This window comes from Salmo salar, chromosome ssa18, assembly GCF_905237065.1.
Source record: "Salmo salar chromosome ssa18, Ssal_v3.1, whole genome shotgun sequence".
Lineage (NCBI taxonomy): Eukaryota > Metazoa > Chordata > Actinopteri > Salmoniformes > Salmonidae > Salmo > Salmo salar.
The window spans coordinates 38,886,518-38,906,599 of NC_059459.1; the positions used below are offsets into that span (position 1 = coordinate 38,886,518).

The window sequence follows — 20,082 nt, forward strand, 5'->3', positions numbered from 1 at the left end:
AGGGATCATGGGACTGTAAATAACATGTACAGTTTATAAAGCAATGAGGTCTACTCTACTGTGTGTGCACGTGTGTGTGTGTGTGTGTGTGTGTGTGTGTGTGTGTGTGTGTGTGTGTGTGTGTGTGTGTGTGTGTGTGTGTGTGTGTGTGTGTGTGTGTGTGTGTGTGTGTGTGTGTGTGTGTGTGATGAGAAGTATAATCTCCCTCTCACCAGTCTACGTATCTCCCTCTCACACTCCCTCTTGATGCGGGTGATCTCCTCCTGGTGTACATGATAGACGGAGCGTATCTCAGAAGCCTTGGTCTTGTCTGCCTGTACGGCCAAGTTCAGAGCTTCCTCCATCTGTCTCTTCATGCCCTTCAGCTCATAGATCTCCTGCTGTAGTCTGCTCCTCTCCCCCCTCAAAACCACGCCTGGCCTCCTCACGCGCCTCCGCAAACAGAGCTGTCTTCACCTGACAGGGAGGGGAGGTTACCCAGAGGTTAGAGTGGTGGACCAGTAACCAGAAGGTCTGCTGCTGCAAGTTCCCTGATGGACTGAACTGGCTACTGTAGGGCTGCTGATATCAGAACATTACAACAACAAAAAACATTATCGTTGTGGCCTTGACCACCTAAACATCTCCCGGGATGCTGCACTGCAGCTGAACCTGTGCTGCATCTAGCCTCTCCTGTGTGTGTATGTATCAGTGGTGTCCAGGGGGACCATTCTCTCCTGTGTGTGTATGTATCAGTGGTGTCCAGGGGGTTGGGAATAATATAAGACAGCAAAAATATGAACTTCCGATTCCAATTCTGACAGTGAAGTTGTATTGTATGGTACCTTGTCTGTGGATCCATCTCGCAGCGCATTAACCAGCGCCTGTAGTCTCTGGATCTCTCCGTCTTTGATCTTGATAACCCTCATCAGCTCCAGCTCGTGGCTCCGTAGCAGCGTCTCCCTGAGTCCCTGGAGCTCCTTGGTCTTCTCCTCGTGGAGCTTGGCCTTCAGCTCAGTCACCACCACCGTAGACTTGTGCTGCTCATGTCTCACCTCGTGGCTCTTCTCTCTCTCCAGTTTACTAACCTAGACAAAGAGAGAGAAAGAAAGAAAGAGAGAGAGACAGGGAGAGAGAGGGGGGACTGAGAGAAAGCAGAGAGAGAGAGAGAGAGAGAGAGAGAGAGAGAGAGAGAGAGAGAGAGAGAGAGAGAGAGAGAGAGAGAGAGAGAGAGAGAGAGAGAGAGAGAGAAAGAAAGAGAAACAAGAGACATTACATACACTCATAGCCAGAGTTGGACAGACCTCTCTGTATGTCTAGCTTATTGACCAACAGAGAGAGATGGACGGACGGATAGACACCAGACAGAGCGACATGAGACATCACAGACACTCACAGCCCAGCAGCAAAACCACTCAGAACACATTCAGTCAGATCGACGCGAGCCAGTGTTCTGAAACGCTGAAAGCTTTGATGTTATGACCCCAGGATTCATACTATGCTGTCACTTTAGATGAGGGGGATCCATTGTTACAGTAGGTTGTAGAGATTGAAGGTTGGGTCAGGTCATTTGTTTTGTACACTGCTGCTACTCGCTGTTTATTATCTATGCATAGTCACTTCACCCCCACCTACATGTACAAATTACCTTAACTAACCTGTACCCCAGCACACTGACTCAGAACCGGTACCCCCTGTATATAGCCTCGTTATTGTTATTTTATTGTGTTACTTTTTATTATTACTTTTTATTTTAGTCTACTTGGTAAATATTTTCTTAACTCTTTCTTGAACTGCATTGTTGGTTAAGGGCTTGTAAGTAAGTATTTCACAGTAAAGTCTACACTTGTTGTATTCAGCACATGTGACAAATAAAGTTTGATTTGATATCTAGCCTACATGCAGAGAAGTTCCCATTGGCTCTAGTCATACTACATAGTATGTGTCCCCTAGTAACCCACAGGTTCATTTAGGGTCATATTGAGTCTCTCCCAACACTTTAACACTGACTGACAGGTGCTGCTCCAGGCAGACCAACCACAAATAGCCCTGCACCGAATGGACCACTACAGATGGTCCAATGTACTGTACGCATGGCTAGAGAAACAACAGATTACAGAGTACTAATGGAAGGAGAGGGAGGGAGGGAGGGAGGGAGGGAGGGAGGGGTCTACAGATGTTATAACTGTATCCCCTGTTAGTCTACAGATGTTATAACTGTATCCCCTGTTAGTCTACAGATGTTATAACTGTATCCTCTGTTGGTGTACAGATGTTATAACTGTATCCCCTGTTAGTCTACAGATGTTATAACTGTATCCTCTGTTGGTCTACAGATGTTATAACTGTATCCTCTGTTGGTCTACAGATGTTATAACTGTATCCTCTGTTGGTCTACAGATGTTATAACTGTATCCTCTGTTGGTCTACAGATGTTATAACTGTATCCTCTGTTAGTCTACAGATGTTATAACTGTATCCTCTGTTGGTCTACAGATGTTATAACTGTATCCTCTGTTGGTCTACAGATGTTATAACTGTATCCCCTGTTGGTCTACAGATGTTATAACTGTATCCTCTGTTAGTCTACAGATGTTATAACTGTATCCTCTGTTAGTCTACAGATGTTATAACTGTATCCTCTGTTGGTCTACAGATGTTATAACTGTATCCTCTGTTGGTCTACAGATGTTATAACTGTATCCTCTGTTGTCTACTCTAAGCTCTCATCCAGTAATGGCACAAATCTCTTCAGTAGTTACAGGGGATAGCGGTGGCAATGCAGATGTAAATCAGCATAACTCTGGTCCCTGTCTGTAGAGTCTACAGGCCATGTAAACCAGCATAACTCTGGTCCCTGTCTGTAGAGTCTACAGGCCATGTAAACCAGCATAACTCTGGTCCCTGTCTGTAGAGTCTACAGGCCATGTAAACCAGCATAACTCTGGTCCCTGTCTGTAGAGTCTACAGACCATGTAAACCAGCATAACTCTGGTCCCTGTCTGTAGAGTCTACAGGCCATGTAAACCAGCATAACTCTGGTCCCTGTCTGGCAGCATACACTGGTCCCTGTCTGTAGAGTCTACAGGCCATGTAAACCAGCATAACTCTGGTCCCTGTCTGTAGAGTCTACAGGCCATGTAAACCAGCATAACTCTGGTCCCTGTCTGTAGAGTCTACAGGCCATGTAAATCAGCATAACTCTGGTCCCTGTCTGTAGAGTCTACAGGCCATGTAAACCAGCATAACTCTGGTCCTTGTCTGTAGAGTCTACAGGCCATGTAAATCAGCATAACTCTGGTCCCTGTCTGTAGAGTCTACAGGCCATGTAAACCAGTATAACTCTGGTCCCTGTCTGTAGAGTCTACAGGCCATGTAAATCAGCATAACTCTGGTCCCTGTCTGTAGAGTCTACAGGCCATGTAAATCAGCATAACTCTGGTCCCTGTCTGTAGAGTCTGCAGGCCATGTAAACCAGCATAACTCTGGTCCCTGTCTGTAGAGTCTGCAGGCCTATATATTAGTTTGTAACAGCTCCAGCCATATGGACTCCAAGCTTTGCCCCTCAAGTCTCCCTGAGAGCCGTGGCACCTTCAAAGAAATGATGATGAATGATATCTCTGTCTGTCTGTCTGTCTGTCTGTCTGTCTGTCTGTCTGTCTGTCTGTCTGTCTGTCTGTCTGTCTGTCTGTCTGTCTGTCTGTCTGTCTGTCTGTCTGTCTGTCTGTCTGTCTGTCTGTCAGTCAGTCAGTCCTAAAATTGACTTCCCTGAGATCAAGAGTAGCATAGCAGGCCATACAGCTGAGTGAAAACTGAACCCCCCAACCTAAGTGGAGATCTAACAGAGAGACTGAAGCATCCATTTGAAATGAGAAGATTTTCCCGAATGAAACACATTTATGCCGTAAATGATATATGTCACTAATAGGTCAAAATAATAGATAGATATACTGTAATAGTAATACTAGTACTACTAATATATTATATACTGGTATACTGTAATAATAATACTACTAATATATTATATACTGGTATACTGTAATAATAATACTACTAATATATTATATACTGGTATACTGTAATAATAATACTACTAATTTATTATATACTGGTATACTGTAATAATACTACTACTAATATATTATGTACTGGTATACTGTAATAATACTACTACTAATATATTATATACTGGTATACTGTAATAATAATACTACTAATATATTATATACTGGTATACTGTAATAATAATACTACTAATATATTATATACTGATATACTGTAATAATAATACTACTAATATATTATATACCTGTCACACCCTGACCATAGAGAGCCCTCGGGGTTCTCTATGGTGTTTTAGGTCAGGGCGTGACTAGGGGGATTTCTAGTTAGTTTATTTCTATGTTGGTGTATGCGTTTGGTTCCCAATTAGAGACAGCTGATAATCGTTACCTCTAATTGGGGATCATACTTAGTGTGTTCTATTTCCCACCTGCGATGTGGGATATTGTTTGTATGAGTGCCTATGTGCGCTACGTATTGCACGTTCGTTAATTATTTGTTGTTTTGAAGTTTCACTGTAATAAACATGTGGAACTCTACTCACACTGCGCCTTGGTCCGATTATTTAAATGACGATCGTGACAATACCGGTATACTGTAAATGCAGAATAAAATGGATTAACCGTGAGGATGTCACCAAGTTCAGCAAGTTATCTATAACTAAACCTGTTATATCATACAGCCTGTTATCTATAACTAAACCTGTTATATAATACAGTCTGTTATCTATAACTAAACCTGTTATATAATACAGCCTGTTATCTATAACTAAACCTGTTATCTATAACTAAACCTGTTATATAATACAGTCTGTTATCTATAACTAAATCTGTTATCTATAACTAAACCTGTATATAATACAGCCTGTTATCTATAACTAAACCTGTTATATCATACAGCCTGTTATCTGTAACTAAACCTGTTATATAATACAGCCTGTTATCTGTAACTAAACATGTTATATAATACAGCCTGTTATCTATAACTAAACCTGTTATATCATACAGCCTGTTATCTATAACTAAACCTGTTATATCATACAGCCTGTTATCTATAACTAAACCTGGTATATCATACAGCCTGTTATCTATAACTAAACATGTTATATAATACAGCCTGTTATCTATAACTAAACCTGTTATATCATACAGCCTGTTATCTATAACTAAACCTGTTATATGATACAGCCTGTTATCTATAACTAAACCTGTTATATCATACAGCCTGTTATCTGGAACTAAACATGTTATATAATACAGCCTGTTATCTATAACTCAACCTGTTATATAATACAGCCTGTTATCTATAACTAAACCTGTTATCTATAACTAAACCTGTATATCATACAGCCTGTTATCTGTAACTAAACCTGTTATATAATACAGCCTGTTATCTATAACTAAACCTGTTATATCATACAGCGTGTTATCTATAACTAAACCTGTTATATCATACAGCCTGTTATCTATAACTAAACCTGTTATATCATACAGCCTGTTATCTATAACTAAACCTGTTATATAATACAGCCTGTTATCTGTAACTAAACATGTTATATCATACAGCCTGTTATCTATAACTAAACCTGTTATATCATACAGCCTGTTATCTATAACTAAACCTGTTATATCATACAGCCTGTTATCTATAACTAAACCTGGTATATCATACAGCCTGTTAGCTATAACTAAACCTGTTATATAATACAGCCTGTTATCTATAACTAAACCTGTTATATCATACAGCCTGTTATCTATAACTAAACCTGTTATATAATACAGCCTGTTATCTATAACTAAACCTGTTATATCATACAGCCTATTATCTATAACTAAACCTGTTATCTATAACTAAACCTGTTATCTATAACTAAACCTGTTATATAATACAGCCTGTTATCTATAACTAAACCTGTTATCTATAACTAAACCTGTTATATAATACAGCCTGTTATCTATAACTAAACCTGTTATATAATACAGCCTGTTATCTATAACTAAACCTGTTATATCATACAGCCTGTTATCTATAACTAAACCTGTTATCTATAACTAAACCTGTTATATAATACAGCCTGTTATCTATAACTAAACCTGTTATCTATAACTAAACCTGTTATATCATACAGCCTGTTATCTATAACTAAACCTGTTATATCACACAGCCTGTTATCTATAACTAAACCTGTTATATCATACAGTTTGCTCTACAGTATATAACTAAACCTGCATTGGTTGGGTCATACATGCAGAGCAGAGAGCATTGTTCATTCAGACAGCCAAACAACAGGGAAGGGACCCCCTGGCCTCCACAGACACACACACAGACAGTAGTGTCTAACATTAGATGTCACAATGGTCCCTTTGACATGGACTGTTACTGGCGGTAGATAGCTGCAGATCATCAGGAGCAGAGCACACAGAGTTCAGGAGCACTGGGCTGACCCCCTTACCTAGGAGCACTGGGCTGACCCCCTTACCTAGGAGCACTGGGCTGACCCCTTACCTAGGAGCACTAGGCTGACCCCCTTACCTAGAAGCACTAGGCTGACCCCTTACCTAGGAGCACTGGGCTGACCCCCTTACCTAGGAGCACTAGGCTGACCCCTTACCTAGGAGCACTAGGCTGACCCCCTTACCTAGGAGCACTGGGCTGACCCCTTACCTAGAAGCACTAGGCTGACCCCCTTACCTAGGAGCACTGGGCTGACCCCTTACCTAGGAGCACTGGGCTGACCCCCTTACCTAGGAGCACTGGGCTGACCCCCTTACCTAGGAGCACTGGGCTGACCCCCTTACCTAGGAGCACTGGGCTGACCCCTTACCTAGGAGCAGTGGGCTGACCCCCTTACTCAGGAGCACTGGGCTGACCCCCCTTACTCAGGAGCACTGGGCTGACCCCTCACTCAGGAGCACTGGGCTGACCCCCTTACTCAGGTGCACTGGGCTGACCCCTTACTCAGGTGCACTGGGCTGACCCCCTTACTCAGACACTGGAGTCGTCTGTGATTACATGGACACAATCATTAATCAGACACACACTAGGCTGACTAGGCTACTGTAGAATGGTAGAATAGCATTAACACTAAGCTGACAAGGCTACTGTAGAATGGTAGAATAGCATTAACACTAAGCTGACAAGGCTACTGTAGAATGGTAGAATAGCATTAACACTAGGCTGACTAGGCTACTGTAGAATGGTAGAATAGCATTAACACTAAGCTGACTAGGCTACTGTAGAATGGTAGAATAGCATTAACACTAGGCTGACTAGGCTACTGTAGAATGGTAGAATAGCATTAACACTAGGCTGACTAGGCTACTGTAGAATGGTAGAATAGCATTAGGAGTCATTTGTCTTGTTAATCACAGGCATCTTTACTGGGCTATTAGTTGGTTCAATACCCTCTTCAGATCCATCATCTACATCTTCACATTATTGAGACTATTCCCAGCTGTATTTCACACTTAAAAAAATAAAAATAGACCCATTTCTGTTCACCATTTCCGTTCCTGGTTCATCGGTGGTTTCCAAGGTACAGTAACAAGCAGATAGCAACACCAACAGTGGAAATAAGCAATTTCTGCGTTGCAAGATACAACTATTCACAAGGGTCAAAGATTAGGTTTTACAATGCTCTTCTTGCCTTGCAGCTATAAAACTGGAGTGTATTCATTAGGAGTGAGACACTTGCTGAGCCCAGCGCTAGTCACTCCATCTATTAGAATATAAATGCTCAATCATACTGCAAGACCATGCAGTGGCAGAATCAACACGTTATTCCAGATCATTTTATCTTCAATTAGAAATCCTAAGAGTCACATTGTATCATATGACCCATGAATAAAAATCCAAGAGAGTAACAAGAAACTTTGAGATAAATCTGAACTAGATAAAAAGACATGATTATGTTTAAAGATAAACACTGCGACCTAACAATCAGGGTAATGTAAGACAGACAGCTAAGTGGTAACTGCCTCCATTGTCAAAATAAACCATGACGATTAGTATCCTTATTGTGACATCATATTGTCTGAAATAAACCTGCATAGTGGGCGATAAGTTTCCTTATTGTGACATCATATTGTCTGAAATAAACCTGCATAGTGGGCGATAAGTTTCCTTATTGTGACATGATATTGTCTGAAACATTCTTCAGGCATGGTGCTTCATCTCCTCACAGGTTCTTGATGGGGATTGTGACTTAACCCCTACCTACATGTACAAACTACCTCGACTAACCCCCGCACATTGACTCGGTACCGGTACCCCCTGTATATAGCCTTGTTATTGTTATTTTATTGTGTTACTTTTTATTTACAGTTGAAGTCGGAAGTTTACATACACCTTAGCCAAATACATTTAAACTCAGTGTTCCACAATTCCTGAAATTTAATCCTAGTAAAAACTCCCTGTCTTAGGTCAGTTAAAAGGATCGCCACTTTATTTCAAGAATGTGAAATGTCAGAATAATAGTAGAGAGAATGATTTATTTCAGCTTGTATTTCTTTCATCACATTCCCAGTGGGTCAGAAGTTTACATACACTCAATTAGTACTTGGTAGCATTGCCTTTAAATTGGTTAACTTGGGTCAAATGTTTCGGGTAGCCTTCCACAAGCTTCCCTCAATAAGTTGGATGAATTTTGGCCCATTCCTCCTGACAGAGCTGGTTTAACTGAGTCAGGTTTGTAGGCCTCCTTGCTCGCACATGCTTTTTCAGTTCTGCCCACACATTTTCTATGGGATTGAGGTCAGGGCTTTGTATCTCCAAAACCTTGACTTTGTTGTCCTTAAGCCATTTTGCCACAACTTTGGAAGTATGTTTGGGGTCATTGTCCATTTGGAAGACCCATTTGTGACCAAGCTTTACTTCCTGACTGATGTCTTGAGATGTTGCTTCAATATATCCACATAATTTTCTTTCCTCATGATGCCATCTATTTTGTGAAGTGCAACAGTCCCTCCTGCAGCAAAGCACCCCCACAACATGATGCTGCCACCCCCGTGCTTCACGGTTGGGATGGTGTTCTTCGGCTTACAAGGCTCCCCATTTTTCCTCCATACATAACGATGGGCATTATGGCCAAACAGTTCTATTTTTGTTTCATCACACCACAGGACATTTCTCCAAAAAGTATGATCTTTGTCCCCATGTGCAGTTGCAAACCGTAGTCTGGCTTTTTTTATGGCGGTTTTGGAGCAGTGGCTTCTTCCTTGCTGAGCGGCCTTTCAGGTTATGTCGATATAGGACTCGTTTTTTTTGTGGATATAGATACCTTTGTACCTTTTTCCGCCAGCACCTTCACAAGGTCCTTTGCTGTTGTTCTGGGATTGATTTGCACTTTTCTCACCAAAGTACGTTCATCTCTAGGAGACAGAACGCGTCTCCTTCCTGAGCGGTATGACGGCTGCGTGGTCCCATGGTGTTTATACTTGCAGACTATTGTTTGTACAGATGAATGTGGTACCTTCCGGCGTTTGGAAATTGCTCCCAAGGATGAACCAGACTTGTGGAGGTCTACAATTTTTGATCTGAGGTCTTGGCTGATGTCTTTTGATTTTCCCATGATGTCAAGAAAAGAGGCACTGAGTTTGAAGGTAGGCCTTGAAATACATTCACAGGTACACCTCCAATTGACTCAAATGATGTTAATTAGCCTCTCAGAAGCTTCTAAAGCCATGACATCATTTTCTGGAATTTTCCAAGCTGTTTAAAGGCACAGTCAACTTAGTGTATGTAAACCAGCATAACTCTGGTCCCTGTCTGTAGAGTCTACAGGCCATGTAAACCAGCATAACTCTGGTCCCTGTCTGTAGAGTCTACTGGCCATGTAAACCAGCATAACTCTGGTCCCTGTCTGTAGAGTCTACAGGCCATGTAAACCAGCATAACTCTGGTCCCTGTCTGTAGAGTCTACAGGCCATGTAAATCAGCATAACACTGGTCCCTGTCTGTAGAGTCTACAGGCCATGTAAACCAGCATAACTCTGGTCCCTGTCTGTAGAGTCTACAGGCCATGTAAACCAGTATAACTCTGGTCCCTGTCTGTAGAGTCTACAGGCCATGTAAATCAGCATAACTCTGGTCCCTGTCTGTAGAGTCTACAGGCCATGTAAATCAGCATAACTCTGGTCCCTGTCTGTAGAGCCTACAGGCCATGTAAACCAGCATAACTCTGGTCCCTGTCTGTAGAGTCTACAGGCCATGTAAATCAGCATAACACTGGTCCCTGTCTGTAGAGTCTACAGGCCATGTAAACCAGCATAAATCTGGTCCCTGTCTGTAGAGTCTACAGGCCATGTAAACCAGCATAACTCTGGTCCCTGTCTGTAGAGTCTACAGGCCATGTAAACCAGCATAACTCTGGTCCCTGTCTGTAGAGTCTACAGGCCATGTAAACCAGCATAACTCTGGTCCCTGTCTGTAGAGTCTACAGACCATGTAAACCAGCATAACTCTGGTCCCTGTCTGTAGAGTCTACAGGCCATGTAAACCAGCATAACTCTGGTCCCTGTCTGTAGAGTCTACAGGCCATGTAAACCATTATAACTCTGGTCCCTGTCTGTAGAGTCTACAGGCCATGTAAACCAGCATAACTCTGGTCCCTGTCTGTAGAGTCTACAGACCATGTAAACCAGCATAACTCTGGTCCCTGTCTGTAGAGTCTACAGGCCATGTAAACCAGCATAACACTGGTCCCTGTCTGTAGAGTCTACAGGCCATGTAAACCAGCATAACTCTGGTCCCTGTCTGTAGAGTCTACAGGCCATGTAAACCAGCATAACTCTGGTCCCTGTCTGTAGAGTCTACAGGCCATGTAAATCAGCATAACTCTGGTCCCTGTCTGTAGAGTCTACAGGCCATGTAAACCAGCATAACTCTGGTCCCTGTCTGTAGAGTCTACAGGCCATGTAAACCAGTATAACTCTGGTCCCTGTCTGTAGAGTCTACAGGCCATGTAAACCAGCATAACTCTGGTCCCTGTCTGTAGAGTCTACAGACCATGTAAACCAGCATAACTCTGGTCCCTGTCTGTAGAGTCTACAGGCCATGTAAACCAGCATAACACTGGTCCCTGTCTGTAGAGTCTACAGGCCATGTAAACCAGCATAACTCTGGTCCCTGTCTGTAGAGTCTACAGGCCATGTAAACCAGCATAACTCTGGTCCCTGTCTGTAGAGTCTACAGGCCATGTAAATCAGCATAACTCTGGTCCCTGTCTGTAGAGTCTACAGGCCATGTAAACCAGCATAACTCTGGTCCTTGTCTGTAGAGTCTACAGGCCATGTAAATCAGCATAACTCTGGTCCCTGTCTGTAGAGTCTACAGGCCATGTAAACCAGTATAACTCTGGTCCCTGTCTGTAGAGTCTACAGGCCATGTAAATCAGCATAACTCTGGTCCCTGTCTGTAGAGTCTACAGGCCATGTAAATCAGCATAACTCTGGTCCCTGTCTGTAGAGTCTGCAGGCCATGTAAACCAGCATAACTCTGGTCCCTGTCTGTAGAGTCTGCAGGCCTATATATTAGTTTGTAACAGCTCCAGCCATATGGACTCCAAGCTTTGCCCCTCAAGTCTCCCTGAGAGCCGTGGCACCTTCAAAGAAATGATGATGAATGATATCTCTGTCTGTCTGTCTGTCTGTCTGTCTGTCTGTCTGTCTGTCTGTCTGTCTGTCTGTCTGTCTGTCTGTCTGTCTGTCTGTCTGTCTGTCTGTCTGTCTGTCTGTCTGTCTGTCTGTCTGTCTGTCTGTCAGTCTGTCAGTCAGTCAGTCAGTCCTAAAATTGACTTCCCTGAGATCAAGAGTAGCATAGCAGGCGATACCGCTGAGTGAAAACTGAACCCCCCAACCTAAGTGGAGATCTAACAGAGAGACTGAAGCATCCATTTGAAATGAGATGACATATTAGCTGTCATCAGGCCTCAGTGAGTTATTACAGGCTGGCCATGCAGCAGTGTAGCAGTGCAGGAGCTGGGATGGTTCAGTACATGTGGCATGTCTAGCCGGAGGGCCATGGTGTCACCCCATGTGTGTCCTATGGTGACCCAGTCATCCGTTAAATTAATTACACCCAACAGAGAAGACCACACATACTGTAAAGCCTAAACACTGTACACTATATACAGTAATTACAGAAGATTTTCCCGAATGAAACACATTTATGCCGTAAATGATATATGTCACTACTAGGTCAAAATAATAGATAGATATACTGTAATAGTAATACTAGTACTACTAATATATTATATACTGGTATACTGTAATAATAATACTACTAATATATTATATACTGGTATACTGTAATAATAATACTACTAATATATTATATACTGGTATACTGTAATAATACTACTACTAATATATTATATACTGGTATACTGTAATAATAATACTACTAATATATTATATACTGGTATACTGTAATAATAATACTACTAATATATTATATACTGATATACTGTAATAATAATACTACTAATATATTATATACCTGTCACACCCTGACCATAGAGAGCCCTCGGGGTTCTCTATGGTGTTTTAGGTCAGGGCGTGACTAGGGGGATTTCTAGTTAGTTTATTTCTATGTTGGTGTATGTGTTTGGTTCCCAATTAGAGACAGCTGATAATCGTTACCTCTAATTGGGGATCATACTTAGTGTGTTCTATTTCCCACCTGCAATGTGGGATATTGTTTGTATGAGTGCCTATGTGCTCTACGTATTGCACGTTCGTTAATTATTTGTTGTTTTGAAGTTTCACTGTAATAAACATGTGGAACTCTACTCACACTGCGCCTTGGTCCGATTATTTAAATGACGATCGTGACAATACCGGTATACTGTAAATGCAGAATAAAATGGATTAACCGTGAGGATGTCACCAAGTTCAGCAAGTTATCTATAACTAAACCTGTTATATCATACAGCCTGTTATCTATAACTAAACCTGTTATATAATACAGTCTGTTATCTATAACTAAACCTGTTATATAATACAGCCTGTTATCTATAACTAAACCTGTTATCTATAACTAAACCTGTTATATAATACAGTCTGTTATCTATAACTAAATCTGTTATCTATAACTAAACCTGTATATAATACAGCCTGTTATCTATAACTCAACCTGTTATATCATACAGCCTGTTATCTATAACTAAACCTGTTATATCATACAGCCTGTTATCTGTAACTAAACCTGTTATATAATACAGCCTGTTATCTGTAACTAAACATGTTATATAATACAGCCTGCTATCTATAACTAAACCTGTTATATCATACAGCCTGTTATCTATAACTAAACCTGTTATATCATACAGCCTGTTATCTATAACTAAACCTGGTATATCATACAGCCTGTTATCTATAACTAAACCTGTTATATCATACAGCCTGTTATCTATAACTAAACCTGTTATATAATACAGCCTGTTATCTGGAACTAAACATGTTATATAATACAGCCTGTTATCTATAACTCAACCTGTTATATAATACAGCCTGTTATCTATAACTAAACCTGTTATCTATAACTAAACCTGTATATCATACAGCCTGTTATCTGTAACTAAACCTGTTATATAATACAGCCTGTTATCTATAACTAAACCTGTTATATCATACAGCCTGTTATCTATAACTAAACCTGTTATATCATACAGCCTGTTATCTATAACTAAACCTGTTATATCATACAGCCTGTTATCTATAACTAAACCTGTTATATAATACAGCCTGTTATCTGTAACTAAACATGTTATATCATACAGCCTGTTATCTATAACTAAACCTGTTATATCATACAGCCTGTTATCTATAACTAAACCTGTTATATCATACAGCCTGTTATCTATAACTAAACCTGGTATATCATACAGCCTGTTAGCTATAACTAAACCTGTTATATAATACAGCCTGTTATCTATAACTAAACCTGTTATATCATACAGCCTGTTATCTATAACTAAACCTGTTATATAATACAGCCTGTTATCTATAACTAAACCTGTTATATCATACAGCCTATTATCTATAACTAAACCTGTTATCTATAACTAAACCTGTTATCTATAACTAAACCTGTTATATAATACAGCCTGTTATCTATAACTAAACCTGTTATCTATAACTAAACCTGTTATATAATACAGCCTGTTATCTATAACTAAACCTGTTATATAATACAGCCTGTTATCTATAACTAAACCTGTTATATCATACAGCCTGTTATCTATAACTAAACCTGTTATCTATAACTAAACCTGTTATATAATACAGCCTGTTATCTATAACTAAACCTGTTATCTATAACTAAACCTGTTATATCATACAGCCTGTTATCTATAACTAAACCTGTTATATCACACAGCCTGTTATCTATAACTAAACCTGTTATATCATACAGTTTGCTCTACAGTATATAACTAAACCTGCATTGGTTGGGTCATACATGCAGAGCAGAGAGCATTGTTCATTCAGACAGCCAAACAACAGGGAAGGGACCCCCTGGCCTCCACAGACACACACACAGACAGTAGTGTCTAACATTAGATGTCACAATGGTCCCTTTGACATGGACTGTTACTGGCGGTAGATAGCTGCAGATCATCAGGAGCAGAGCACACAGAGTTCAGGAGCACTGGGCTGACCCCCTTACCTAGGAGCACTGGGCTGACCCCCTTACCTAGGAGCACTGGGCTGACCCCCTTACCTAGGAGCACTAGGCTGACCCCCTTACCTAGAAGCACTAGGCTGACCCCCTTACCTAGGAGCACTGGGCTGACCCCCTTACCTAGGAGCACTAGGCTGACCCCCTTACCTAGGAGCACTAGGCTGACCCCCTTACCTAGGAGCACTGGGCTGACCCCCTTACCTAGAAGCACTAGGCTGACCCCCTTACCTAGGAGCACTGGGCTGACCCCCTTACCTAGGAGCACTGGGCTGACCCCCTTACCTAGGAGCACTGGGCTGACCCCCTTACCTAGGAGCACTGGGCTGACCCCCTTACCTAGGAGCACTGGGCTGACCCCCTTACCTAGGAGCAGTGGGCTGACCCCCTTACTCAGGAGCACTGGGCTGACCCCCTTACTCAGGAGCACTGGGCTGACCCCCTCACTCAGGAGCACTGGGCTGACCCCCTTACTCAGGTGCACTGGGCTGACCCCCTTACTCAGGTGCACTGGGCTGACCCCCTTACTCAGACACTGGAGTCGTCTGTGATTACATGGACACAATCATTAATCAGACACACACTAGGCTGACTAGGCTACTGTAGAATGGTAGAATAGCATTAACACTAAGCTGACAAGGCTACTGTAGAATGGTAGAATAGCATTAACACTAAGCTGACAAGGCTACTGTAGAATGGTAGAATAGCATTAACACTAGGCTGACTAGGCTACTGTAGAATGGTAGAATAGCATTAACACTAAGCTGACTAGGCTACTGTAGAATGGTAGAATAGCATTAACACTAGGCTGACTAGGCTACTGTAGAATGGTAGAATAGCATTAACACTAGGCTGACTAGGCTACTGTAGAATGGTAGAATAGCATTAGGAGTCATTTGTCTTGTTAATCACAGGCATCTTTACTGGGCTATTAGTTGGTTCAATACCCTCTTCAGATCCATCATCTACATCTTCACATTATTGAGACTATTCCCAGCTGTATTTCACACTTAAAAAAAATAAAAATAGACCCATTTCTGTTCACCATTTCCGTTCCTGGTTCATCGGTGGTTTCCAAGGTACAGTAACAAGCAGATAGCAACACCAACAGTGGAAATAAGCAATTTCTGCGTTGCAAGATACAACTATTCACAAGGGTCAAAGATTAGGTTTTACAATGCTCTTCTTGCCTTGCAGCTATAAAACTGGAGTGTATTCATTAGGAGTGAGACACTTGCTGAGCCCAGCGCTAGTCACTCCATCTATTAGAATATAAATGCTCAATCATACTGCAAGACCATGCAGTGGCAGAATCAACACGTTATTCCAGATCATTTTATCTTCAATTAGAAATCCTAAGAGTCACATTGTATCATATGACCCATGAATAAAAATCCAAGAGAGTAACAAGAAACTTTGAGATAAATCTGAACTAGATAAAAAGACATGATTATGTTTAAAGATAAACACTGCGACCTAACAATCAGGGTAATGTAAGACAGACAGCTAAGTGGTAACTGCCTCCATTGTCAAAATAAACCATGACGATTAGTATCCTTATTGTGACATCATATTGTCTGAAATAAACCTGCATAGTGGGCGATAACTTTCCTTATTGTGACATCATATTGTCTGAAACATTCTTCAGGCATGGTGCTTCATCTCCTCACAGGTTCTTGATGGGGATTGTGACTTAACCCCTACCTACATGTACAAACTACCTCGACTACCCCCCGCACATTGACTCGGTACCGGTACCCCCTGTATATAGCCTTGTTATTGTTATTTTATTGTGTTACTTTTTATTTACAGTTGAAGTCGGAAGTTTACATACACCTTAGCCAAATACATTTAAACTCAGTGTTCCACAATTCCTGAAATTTAATCCTAGCAAAAATTCCCTGTTTTAGGTCAGTTAAGGATCGCCACTTTATTTCAAGAATGTGAAATGTCAGAATAATAGTAGAGAGAATGATTTATTTCAGCTTGTATTTCTTTCATCACATTCCCAGTGGGTCAGAAGTTTACATACACTCAATTAGTACTTGGTAGCATTGCCTTTAAATTGGTTAACTTGGGTCAAATGTTTCGGGTAGCCTTCCACAAGCTTCCCTCAATAAGTTGGATGAATTTTGGCCCATTCCTCCTGACAGAGCTGGTTTAACTGAGTCAGGTTTGTAGGCCTCCTTGCTCGCACATGCTTTTTCAGTTCTGCCCACACATTTTCTATGGGATTGAGGTCAGGGCTTTGTATCTCCAAAACCTTGACTTTGTTGTCCTTAAGCCATTTTGCCACAACTTTGGAAGTATGCTTGGGGTCATTGTCCATTTGGAAGACCCATTTGTGACCAAGCTTTACTTCCTGACTGATGTCTTGAGATGTTGCTTCAATATATCCACATAATTTTCTTTCCTCATGATGCCATCTATTTTGTGAAGTGCAACAGTCCCTCCTGCAGCAAAGCACCCCCACAACATGATGCTGCCACCCCCGTGCTTCACGGTTGGGATGGTGTTCTTCGGCTTACAAGGCTCCCCATTTTTCCTCCATACATAACGATGGGCATTATGGCCAAACAGTTCTATTTTTGTTTCATCACACCACAGGACATTTCTCCAAAAAGTATGATCTTTGTCCCCATGTGCAGTTGCAAACCGTAGTCTGGCTTTTTTTATGGCGGTTTTGGAGCAGTGAGCGGCCTTCCTTGCTGAGCGGCCTTTCAGGTTATGTCGATATAGGACTCGTTTTTTTTGTGGATATAGATACCTTTGTACCTTTTTCCGCCAGCACCTTCACAAGGTCCTTTGCTGTTGTTCTGGGATTGATTTGCACTTTTCTCACCAAAGTACGTTCATCTCTAGGAGACAGAACGCGTCTCCTTCCTGAGCGGTATGACGGCTGCGTGGTCCCATGGTGTTTATACTTGCAGACTATTGTTTGTACAGATGAATGTGGTACCTTCCGGCGTTTGGAAATTGCTCCCAAGGATGAACCAGACTTGTGGAGGTCTACAATTTTTGATCTGAGGTCTTGGCTGATGTCTTTTGATTTTCCCATGATGTCAAGAAAAGAGGCACTGAGTTTGAAGGTAGGCCTTGAAATACATTCACAGGTACACCTCCAATTGACTCAAATGATGTTAATTAGCCTCTCAGAAGCTTCTAAAGCCATGACATCATTTTCTGGAATTTTCCAAGCTGTTTAAAGGCACAGTCAACTTAGTGTATGTAAATCTCTGACCCACTGGAATTGTGATACAATGAATTCTAAGTGAAATAATCTGCCTGTAAACAATTGTTGTAAAAATGACTTGTGTCATGCACAAAGTAGATGTCCTAACCGACTTGCCAAAATTATAGTTTGTTAATTAACAAGAAATGTGTGGAGTGGTTGAAAAACAAGTTTTAATGACTCCAACCTAAGTGTATGTAAACTTCCGACTTCAACTGTATACATATTTTTTTATTTGGTAAATCTTTTCTTAACTCTTTCTTGAACTGCATTGTTGGTTAAGGGCTTGTACGTAAGTGTTTCACAGTAAGGTCTACACCTGTGGTATTCTTCGAATGTGACTAATAAAGTTTGATTTGATTGACTGTAGATCAATAGAAACCTGTTTCAGAGACATTGGAGTTACCATCATACCATACTGACCAGTGACCACTACTCTGTTGGGACAGATATGGGATATGTGATCAAGACAATTCATATAAAATTCACAACATATTATAACATATCACAACATAACGATATTGGTGTGGTGTCCCTCGTCAATGTAACCAAACGGAGGAGCCAAGCTAGTCTCTTCCCACAGTTACTTTCATGTGAGACTAAAGCCAGACTGACAGAATGGGGCTCATAATATAAAGCATGTCCTGACAAGTTAAACAGACACTCAGCAGTGGAAAGTTAGCTAATGTACTCCCAGCTCCTCCCCTGTACAAGGCATTCACACACGGCCAATGACATGGACATGTCAGTAACAGTCTCAGCTATGCAATTAGCTCCCCAAGCTGTCAGTCAAAACACACAGCCAATGTCAGGTAATTGTCAGGCATGCCCCCTTATCAGAACCACTAGCCCCTCAGGCTGTCAGTCAACTAGCACACTGACATTGAAACAGTCCTATCGTGCACAGATTACATAGGCTTGCTTCCCAAATGGCACCCTATTCCCTTTACAGCATATTACAGGGCCCATAGGGATCAAGGCCCATAGTAGTGCACTTTAGTAGGCAGTAGGGATCCATTTGTGACTCATACATAGACAGGAATACGTATTAGCCAATCTGTACTACAGTAATGCCACATTACCCCTGTAATGAGTTAATATAGAGGAGATTGTTCAGTGCAGAGAAAAATATAATCTACAGTGGAAGAGACGTCTGTCTGATACTGGGCTCCCGAGTGGCGCAGCGGTCTAAGACACTGCATCTCAGTGCTAGAGGCGTCACTACAGACACCCTGCTTCAAATCCCGGGCTGTATCACAACCCGGCTGTGATTGGGAGTCCAATAGGGCGGTGCACAATTGGCCCAGCGCCGTCCAGATTTGGCCGGTGTAGGCCATCATTGTAAATAAGAATTTGTTCTTAACTGACTGGCCATGTTAAATAAAAAATACAAAACAATATACTGCCAGCGGCTGCTTTGAGTGGTAACATGGATGTTTCATCATTTTATCCCACCATGAGACAGACTTCACTCCTTTCCAAGTTCCTCCTCATCAAATATTGAAAGTCACAGACATATTGGTAACCTGTCTGTATACCACTACATCTACCTTGAGGGTATGTCTAAAACACCAATCTAAAAACCACTGTAGTGCCTCAGGCCTGCCTTGGCAAAGAGGTCTTCTAACATCAATGAGACTTCCTGGTCAAATACATGTTAAATCAATGTGTGTCTTATAGTTCCCACCTTGCTTTTCTCCTGCTGTAGTTCTATCTGGATGTCTGTGAGTTTGGCCCTCAGATCTTCATTGGCAGCCTGCAGGGCCGCCAACGTATCGGCCCTCTCCATCTTGCCTCGGCCCCCAGCCCCGGCCCCCCCGGGACCCTTCTTGGACATGGTGAGGCCCTGGAGGTGGTGCTCCAAGGGCCCAAGCCCCCCACCTCTCTGGAGGAAGCACCTGAGAACCTTCTCTACTGTCTTCAGCCTTCTGTCAACCTGCCGTCCTCAGCTACATATTCTGGGCCACCTGGAACAACAAGACACGACACAACATTTTAGTAAAGAGGCTGTTGTTCCCTTTATAACAACTTAGACTGTTGATCCTTTTTTGACAAGTTGGGGCTGCCGAGTGGCACAGCGGTTAACGGCACTGCGTCTCAGTGCTAGAGGCGTCACTACAGACCCTGGTTCC

The 20,082-nt window shown here is 41.8% G+C and overlaps 1 protein-coding gene across 1 annotated transcript in view; it reads right to left on the minus strand.

Moving 5' to 3' along the window:
* The window catches only part of LOC106577179 (janus kinase and microtubule-interacting protein 3), a 231,518-nt gene that overhangs the window by 119,745 nt on the left and 91,691 nt on the right, over window positions 1–20,082 (minus strand). The window contains 4 exon segments of the mRNA XM_045701109.1: window positions 213–401; window positions 403–456; window positions 825–1,067; window positions 19,638–19,917. Of these exon segments, the coding sequence (XP_045557065.1) occupies window positions 213–401; window positions 403–456; window positions 825–1,067; window positions 19,638–19,787 (636 nt within the window). The 5' untranslated portion in view covers window positions 19,788–19,917.